This window comes from Salvia splendens, chromosome 8, assembly GCF_004379255.2.
Source record: "Salvia splendens isolate huo1 chromosome 8, SspV2, whole genome shotgun sequence".
Lineage (NCBI taxonomy): Eukaryota > Viridiplantae > Streptophyta > Magnoliopsida > Lamiales > Lamiaceae > Salvia > Salvia splendens.
Genome location: NC_056039.1, coordinates 26415075 through 26424715, shown reverse-complemented (window position 1 = coordinate 26424715; position 9641 = coordinate 26415075). Strand labels below are relative to the sequence as shown.

The 9641-nt window shown below is 42.1% G+C and overlaps 1 protein-coding gene across 1 annotated transcript; it reads right to left on the bottom strand.

The window, feature by feature from the left end:
• Positions 1 to 942: 942 nt before the first annotated feature.
• Positions 943 to 9356, bottom strand: LOC121745988. The gene is made up of 4 exons (XM_042139932.1): positions 9144 to 9356; positions 2140 to 2376; positions 1835 to 2052; positions 943 to 1180 (listed from the first exon to the last, which is right to left on the bottom strand). The coding sequence occupies exons 1-4, from the start codon at positions 9354 to 9356 to the stop codon at positions 943 to 945; spliced, it is 906 nt and encodes a 301-aa protein (XP_041995866.1).
• Between the last annotated feature and the right edge of the window lie 285 nt (positions 9357 to 9641).

Sequence of the window (9641 nt, the reverse complement as noted above, 5' to 3'; positions counted from 1 at the left end):
TGTGGTTTGGCAGAAATATGAGTCACGAGCTACAACTGCGTTGACAATGTGCAGGAACAAAGGCCTCGCATCCGGAACATCTAATCACTCCATCGCGGATCTCTAGAGAAATAATCTGTAAAAAGCCGCAAACCAGCTTGTTCACGGTCTCGGTGAATATACATCCAAGAACGTGGTACCCGGACTTGTTGTTTGTTCCAAGCTTGAATAGCAGCTTGGTAGCATTCCACTTTGTTGTTGATTTCTTCTTGGATTGCCGGTATTGCCGCCTCAAACATTCTGGTCATTTGAGCGTCGATTGGTCTTTGACGAGGAGGCATTTTTTTGAATTTTAGGGAGATAAATGAAGTTGAATAGATATGAAAATGGATGGAGTGGTATTCTATAGATAAATTTTTGATTTTATAAAAAAAAATAAATTTGAAATTGCGGCCCGGGCCGGCCCGAACACCAACTAACGCTGGGCCGGACCCCATCGCGGCACGTCCCAATGCGCATGACCCTGAGCCGGGCCGGACCCCGGGCGAGTCCCCGGGACCGGCCCAGGCCGGAAAATCCTCCCCTCCATCGCTGCGTGACGCGGGCCGGGACCCAACTGCAGCCCGGCCCCATGCGTTAATGATGCTCTTACTGTGTTATTTCTTCTATTATGGGGAAAGAATATTTCTAGTGCTTATTATACTATTTTAATGCCAAAATTGGAGAGTTAAAAGGGAAAGAAATTAGATGTATCCAATGAAAACGTGAAAATTTACATTCTACAATATATCGAGTAAATTATATTCTATGTAAAATTTGGAGTATATCACTACAAATTTAATGTGGTTTGAATTAATTTACATGTAAAAGGACATTGTAGTTGATTCATGTTTAGGCCTTCATCTGCATATCGCCTCTAAAGATCCAAAATCTTGTAGTATGATTACAATTTACACAGCGCATTCACTGCAACAAAAGCTCCTCTCGCATCTGTAGCTCCTTCAGTCGCCTCTTGCGTACCACGTCACTGCTACAGTCGCGCTCACACTGATGCAAAACCTGGCCACATTCATCACAATCTGCGACTGCTACAGTCGCGCTCACACTGATGCAAAACCTGGCCACATTCATCACAATCTGCGAAACTGACAGAGACTTCCGATCTTGTGAAGCATCAGCTAATGTTTTAATCAGTATGCCCCTACACACACACCAAGCACCACACATAAGAAACATACTCATTCTGCCACACAATAATATTCATGTGTTTCACCTCCAAAAACTAGCTCCATAACAACCACGATTAACGAAATGCTCAATAATTTGAAATCCCTTGGAATTTTAAGGTTCGCCACCTAAACACACCCGTGTATAAGGCACACCTTGGACACGTAACAAATGCATAGATGCTAATGAAAAACAGTAATGACAGAAGATTTAGAATCTCATTAAAGGAAAGCAAACAATACTTTGATAAGAAGAAAATCGACATCAAACTCTTTATAGTAAGTGGTGGTGAAGTACAAAGCACAATAGGTTCTCCACAGCCTAATTTCTGAAGAGGATACATAGATTCAAAATCATGTAATCTTCACAGGAAAAGACAGAATATCATACATAAATGAGACCGATTCAGAATTGACGATTACAAGTTTAACGTACATACACTGTAATTGGCATTACTTAACACAATGTGCTCTAGTAGAGAGTCTAGATACCAACGAAATCTTCAACTCTATTTACTTTGCATATTTTCTTCGAAAGATAGTAACAAAGTCCAGAGATTTTCACAGACACACGCACACACACAGAGAGATAGAGAGAGAGGGCGAGCAGGGAACCAAGGATTTCTCACGTGTAAAGTGCGACAAATATTTCTGGCGCCATTCCTACCACAGTCCCCAACAAATAAGGAGCATATTTGACATCCGTAGCCACAGCGCAGTAGTTATATATGACATATGGAAAAGGGGAAATCCTGATCAAGGAAACAGCTCGAAACTGACTAAACCAGTTTCCCTCGCCAGCTAGTCTTATGATAGAAGCTCGCTTTGGGTGCCTTTCTAGCCATACCTGCATGTGAGAAGATATGACGTACATTCTTATTGTTGAGTGTAAAAACCATAGCACAAGAGAAATGCTCAAGTGAAATTGCTATACATGAATTCTATGGTAGAATAAAGAACCAATGAAATAAGGAATAGAACTACCAATCGAAACACCACCAATGATCATCAGAAAACCAGAACCATAACCAAAAGTCATCCCGGCAACCCACATGGATGGTGTAGAAGGTATAAGAAATACAGGGAATATTGCCAGAGAAGCAAACACTATGACTCCTAGAATAGCTGTGCTGAAAGCTCTCTGCTCCCATTTTATCATGGGGATGATTTCCTGGTAAACGAACAAAGCACATTCAGTTAGAAGATAACCAGCGTAATAATGTTATGATAAATACTGAGAAAACGTGCGAATGATTTCCAATCAGCTCCCGGCTTATGAAATGGTCATTATGAATACTATCCTTAACAATGTTAGGATAAAACACTGCTATGAAAAACATTTCTGGGATAAACTATTGCATCTAACATGACTTTCTACAGCTATAATGGCCTTATCTTGAGATCCTATGACATCTTTCTGTATACGATGTAAACAATTGCATTAAAACACCATTTATTGCACAAACACAATTACCATATTTGTTTTTGGATATAATACTCCAGATAGAAGCTCAACTACTGGGTCCATGTAAGCACAAAAAGATCAGTTTCCGGCCATTACGTTGATCGTAATATAAAAATAACTTGTCGATGCATCAGAGAAAGAACTTACTTATTATCATTAACTGCATAGCATATAGTTTAACACTGATAGAATGAAAAGGGACTCAAGTTCTAAACTTAAATAAGAGCTCCAGCAAGACTTTATCTAACTTAAATGCTAAATTTGAATTAACATTTGAGAGTAAACACCACAGAGAAATATCATCATGAAACCACAAAGATGAGTGAGATATTAATAAAAAAAAGAAAAAGGAAACACACTAGTGAAATTTATGTAACAGCAGAACAACACGTATCTCAAATGGCGTATGGAATTGAGAAGAGGAGATTAGGGAGAGAAGGAATCATTGTATTGCTATATTTACTTTGTACATTCTTTTCATCCTCTTATAGGTGGAGGATTAATGTAAATAAGGTAGAGAACCAATCTATTCCTAGTAGAATCAATTACGTATAAATTACATGCTAATTGCGCTACTTTCCCGGGATAGATTATCTTCTGCAATCTTCATTAATCCCCTGTAATCTTTCCTTCTTGACACTCCCCCTCAAGTTTAGCAACGGCATCTCCGATGTTCAACTTGCCTAGAACTTCCTTGAAAAATTTGGTGTTGACTGCTTTGGTCAAGATATCTGCCAACTGATGTTCGGACTTGACAAATGGGAGCTCAATAACTCCCTCATCGAGTTTCTCCTTGATGAAGTGGCGATCGACTTCTACATGTTTGGTCCGATCATGTTGGACTGGGTTTCCGAAGATACTGATTGCAGCATTGTTGTCGCAATACAGTCGACTGCTTTGTGTAGGTGGAAAGCTCATTTCTGATAGCAATCGTCGCAGCCATAAGATTTCGGTTATGCCGCTTTTTACTCCATGAAATTCAGCCTCAGCACTTGAGAAAGCTACCACCTTTAGCTTTTTACTTCTCCATGTCACTAGGTTTCCTCCGAGAAAGGTAAAGTACCCTGTCGTGGATCTTCTATCATTTGGATTGCTTGCCCAATCGGCGTCTGTGTATCCATCAATCTCTAAGTGCTCCTTTTTCTCGAGAAGATCCCATATCCCGTTGTGCCTTTCAAATAGCACACAATTCTCAATGTTGCCTCCATGTGACTTTCTTGGGGTTGATGCATAAACTGGCTTACTACCCCAACAACGTAGGCTATGTCTGGCCTAGTGTGTGCAAGATAGATCAATTTCCCGACCAAGCGCTGGTACCTCCCCCGATCCGTCAACTTGCCTCCTTCTTCAATCTTCAATCATGGTTTAGTATGATTGGAGTTTCTGCCGGTTTACACTCAAGTAGACCAGTCTCTGCCAATAGGTCTAGAACGTACTTTCTCTGACGAAGAAATATACCATACTTTGATCTTAAGATCTCGATTCCTAGGAAGTATTTCATTGCTCCTAGATCCTTCATCTCAAACTCTTGAAACAAACTTCTCTTCAGATTCTCGATTTCCTCCTTATCGTCTCCAGTGACGATCATATCATCAACATAGATGATTAAGCATGTGATCTTGTCTCCTCTTTTCTTCAAGAACAACGTGTGATCAGAGTTGCTTTGTTTGAATCCAGCGGAAGTCATAGCCTGACAGAACCTCCCAAACCATACTCTAGGGGATTGCTTGAGACCGTAGAGTGTTTTCTTCAATTTGCAAACTTCTCCATTCTTGAATTCTCCAGAATAGCCCGGGGGAGCTTCCATGTATACTTCTTCATTCTTTTTTAGTTCTCCATGTAGGAAAGCGTTGGTCACATCAAATTGGTGTAATGGCCAGTCCTTGCATGCGGCTACGGAAAGTAGTACCCTCACGGTACTCATCTTGGCGACCGGGGAGAAGGTCTCATCATAGTCTATCCCATAGGTCTGTGTGTATCCCTTGGCTACCAATCTGGCTTTGTATCTTTCAATTGATCCATCGGCTCTACGCTTGATTGTGAATACCCACCGACATCCTACTGACTTCTTCCCCTTTGGTAAGATGTGTTTCTCCCACGTCTTGTTTTTTTATCAAGTCTTCCATTTCCTTCTCCATTGCTGCTCTCCAATGCTTATGTCTCATGGCTTCTTCGACAGAACGGGGGCTCTGGCCATCTCAGTCATCTGCCCAATGACAGTATAGGCTGCAGGATATCTCGACTTTCTTCCCTGCCAGTCTGGAGAGTACCGTTTGGGTGGGACTCCCCTAGTACGTCTATAGGGAAACTTGTATAATCCTGTGTCTGGGTCCACCCCTTGATCCTCATCTGTATTCCTTTCACTGGCCTCCCCCTCACCCCGAGTTCCATCATCCTCCTGTCTCACATTGTTAGTCTCGTTAACTTGAGAAATATTACTGGGACTTACCTCAAGAGTAGAAGACGGTGAGGATAGATTGGGGTGCTGCTCATGAGACATCGTGGATGGCTCAACGATGTCTCCAATCTCTTCTGTGGGACCATCTTTGGGCTCCTGGCTTGACATCGGATTGGTTAGGGGAACAAGGCAATGTGAGAGTGGTTTCGGAGAGTTAGTGGGGTAAAGGGAACTTGTGGAGTCGCTAGTGTCTATCTCCCCCTGACTCCCAAGTTGGTGGTAAAAGTATTCGGTTTCAACAAAGTCACAGTTCATGGTGGTGTAGAGGTGTCGAGTTTTTGGGTCATAGCATCTGTAGCCCTTTTGATTTACACCATATCCGACGAAGGCACATTTGATTGCACTTGGTGAGAGTTTTGATCGATCGTGTTTTGGGACGTGGACAAAGACTGTACATCCAAAGATTTTGGGTTCTAGGGAAAGGGAGGATGGTATGTCTGTAAAGGTGGATAGGATGTCGAGAGGGGTTTTGAAATTTAGGATAAAAGTGGGGAGTCGGTTTTGTAGATAGACTGAGGTGGCTATTGCCTCGGGCCAGAAGGATTTTGGTGTGCGCGACTCGATGAGGATGGCCCTGGTCATTTCAAGGAGTGTCCTATTTTTCCGTTCTGCTACCCCATTATGTTCGAGAGTATAGGCACATGTGGTTTGATGAACAAGGCCATTATCAGAAAAGAAGGTTTGCATTTTCGTGTTCACAAATTCCCCCCATTATCAGATCTAAGGATTTGGATACGTTGCTTGTATTGTGTGTGGATAAGGTTGTAAAAAATTACGAATTTCTCGAAAACCTCGGACTTATTCCGCAAGAAGTAAACCCAAGACATTCTAGTACAACCATCCACAAATAATAAGAAGTATCTAAATCCATTCCCACCAGTAACGGGTGCGGGTAGGGGGTGTGCATTCGGGGTTCGGTTCGGTTTTTTGCCAAAACCGAACCAAAACCGAAAAAACCGAATTTAGTTCAAAATCAAAACCGAACCGAACCTGAAAAACTGAAAAACCAAAAACCGAACTTAAAAAACTGAAAAAACCCGAACAAAACCGAAAAAACCCGAAAAAAACCGAAAAACCTGAAAAAAATAAATATAATATAAATATATATTTATATATGTGTATTTTATTTTATTTTATATATACTAATTGAATATTTATATATAATATAAATTAATAATACATATAATATATATTATATAGTAGAATATATTAAAAGAATATATATATTATATATAATATAATATATTAAATTAATAGAATATATATATAATTCGGTTTTTCAGTTTTTTCTTCGCCCGAACCGAACCGAAAAACCGAAAATTTTTTTATTTTTAAAACCGAACCGAACCGAAAAACCGAAAAAACCGAACCGAATTTCAAAATTTCAGTTTGGTTCGGTTCGGATATTCAGTTTCCGGTTTTTTTGCTCACCCCTAGGTCCGGGGCCCCAAATATCAGAGTGTATTAAAGAAAAAGGGTTCACACGAGTATAATTCAACTTAAAAGAGTGTCGATGGCTTTTGGCCAAAAAATAAGTTTCACAATTTAAACTCTCTGAAGCAGAAATCTTAGGAAAAAGTAGGCGTAAATATCCTAGAGATGGGTGCCCTAACCGACGATGCCAAAGCCAGGTTTGCTTGTCCGTCAGTCCATGAGTCAGCATCGCAGCCCCGGATTGAGCCATCCTGTCTACATAGTATAATCCTCTGTGTTCAGTGCCACGCCCAATTATCCTCCCCGTCTTCGTATCCTGTAAAATGCAGAATTGTGGCTGCATTAGTAAGTTGCAGTTAAGTTCTCTCGTTACTTTACTAACAGATATAAGTTTGTGAGACAACGAAGGAACATATAGACAATTAGACAGTTTTAAATCTGGTAAAATAGTAATTGGGCCGGCTCCTTGAACATGTGCTAAATCTCCACTCGCAGTCTGTATATGGGTTTTCTGTGTGGTGGAGATATTGGCAAAATCAGAGGCATCATAAGACATGGTATCAGTGGCTCCGCAATCAAATATCCAATGATCAATTTTTTCTTAATTTTCGGGAATAGTTGGTAGGTCGGCCAGTGCTAGGAAAGCATTTCTACACTCGATATTGGGTTCAGTACATGGAATTTTATCAAGTGGGGCCTCTAAGCATGATTTTAATTGTTCAGGAGGTCCTTTTTGTAATATCTCAAAAGGTTGGGGTGTAGATTGACACATGAAGGACATGGGGGGTCGGAAATAGGATTTAGCATAAGATGTGGGTGCCTTTTTGCATAAAAGGGACATATGGGTAAGAGTTGAAGATTAAGAGAACTTGAGGGGTTTAAGGGATAAAACCCCACTTTACCTCCTGGAACCCTAGCCATTACCGCCATTCCCTTCCCGATCTCCTGCTGCGCTCCGTTTCCGATAGCTGCCCCCGGCGAGGCCGTCGGCGTGATGCTGCTCGCTGAGACTCCTCCGCCGTTTGGTGGTGGTCCGGTGGTGGTAGCATCAGTAGGCCAGCTTCCTCCTACCACTGCCATCGCTGCTCTTCCGCCGCCGCCTCGACTCTGGTTCCGGTTGGCCGCCCTTGCTGCTCTGGTTTTCTTCATTTCGTCCCACCACTCGGGATACCCGATTAAGAGGAAACACCCCTCTTTGGTGTGTCTTTTTCCTCCACAGTGAGAGCAAGTAAGTCTACTTTTATCTTCTTCTCCTGTTCGGTTCCGATTTGGGTACGGCGAGTAGCCGAGTGGCGGTGGTCGGTTTATGGCCGTTAGTCCAGCGCCGATGCCTCCCGTCGGTGGTTCCTTCGGTTCAGGTTTGAGAACTCCTGAATTAATGGCCTCTCTTCGAATCAATCCATATGCCTGTTTTACTGTCGGAAAGGGTTCTTTGTTGATGATTTCCTTTTTGACCGCATCATATTTGTAATCTAGGGCTCGTAGGAACTGGTATACTCGGAATCTTTGTTCTCTTTGGTTGTATTTTTCAATTTCTGTCGGATAACTCATCGGATTCGGATCTCGGGTGTCAATCATGATCCATAGATCCTGAAACTTGTTCCGTAGTTCCTCTAATGTCATCGTCCCTTGTCTCATGTCGTATGCTTGTTGATGCAGATCCCATATTTGGATAGGGTCAGAACCGCTTCCGTATGTGACGGCGAGTCCATCTCATAGGTCTCTCGCCGTCTCATACCAGGACACCTCATTCACCAGGCTTGTCTCGAGGTTGTTGATGATCCAATTGAACACCGTATCATCCCGTTGTTGCCATTTTGCGTAACCGAAGTCTTCAATCGGGGGAGGTTTTGAAACTCCGATTATGTGAGAAGTCAAACCTTTTCCCCCGATTGCTCGCTTCATGAGGGTCGCCCATAGGGGATAATTATCTCCGTTCAGTTTGGTTTTCACAGAGACCTCCCCGAAATTCTCGGGATGGTCTGGTTGAACTGGCTGGGTCATTTTCGGTGGCTTGGTTTCTAGTGGCATGTTGAAATTTTGTTTCATGAACGCCGCAAGTTGTGCGGCAAATTTGGGTGGAAAGGCGGCAGATTGGCTGCCTTCGGTTTGGGGTTTTTTTGGAGTGTTTGGTTCTGAGTCTGACATGGCTTGGGTTGCTGATTTGCAGGTTTCGGTTTGGAGGAGATTAGGCTAAAGGCCGAGAATGGTTAGGGGCGATGATGACTTTGTTTCTGAGTCCCATGGAGTATGGAACCAGCTCTGATGCCATCTCAAATGGCGTAAGGAATTGAGAAGAGGAGATTAGGGAGAGAAGGAATCATTGTATTGCTATATTTACTTTGTACATTCTTTTCATCCTCTTATAGGTGGAGGATTAATGTAAATAAGGTAGAGAACCAATCTATTCCTAGTAGAATCAATTACGTATAAATTACATGCTAATTGCGCTACTTTCCCGGGATAGATTATCTTCTGCAATCTTCATTAATCCTCTGTAATCTTTCCTTCTTGACAACATAAAACCCTGCATTCAGTGAAATTTCAGAGGAAACATGAGTTTTCTGGATATAAATTTAACCTTATCCATAAAAAATGGCCCAATCCATTTGAGGAAAACCGCGCCAAACACGGCAACAAACAAGACCACGAGCAGCAATTTCCCCCACCACCACAAAGACCACAACCACCCTCCGTCATCGCAACAATCAGACGTCGAAATTTCCGGCTGGCACTGGGCCCCGCCACACTCCAATTTCACGTAATCCTCCTCAACGCCAGCATTGTCAGTCATGTCACGCCGACGGAAAAACCTAATCTATTAATCAATCAAATTGGTGCCGCAATCAAACTGAAAATCAAGGAGACTGAGCGAGGGATTTCAGTTGTCAGCAGCAACTGCAAAACATGGCAATTTTATGTATCAGCGGTTATCCTCTGTATTCATGTTTAATCCAATTCAGACGGAATTTGTTGACGAAGAATTAGTCAGAGAAACAGCAGAATTTATGGGAAGACAGGCTTCTTCGTATACTGCTATAAATATAAATCGCCAAAATCAAAGTGACAAAATTATACT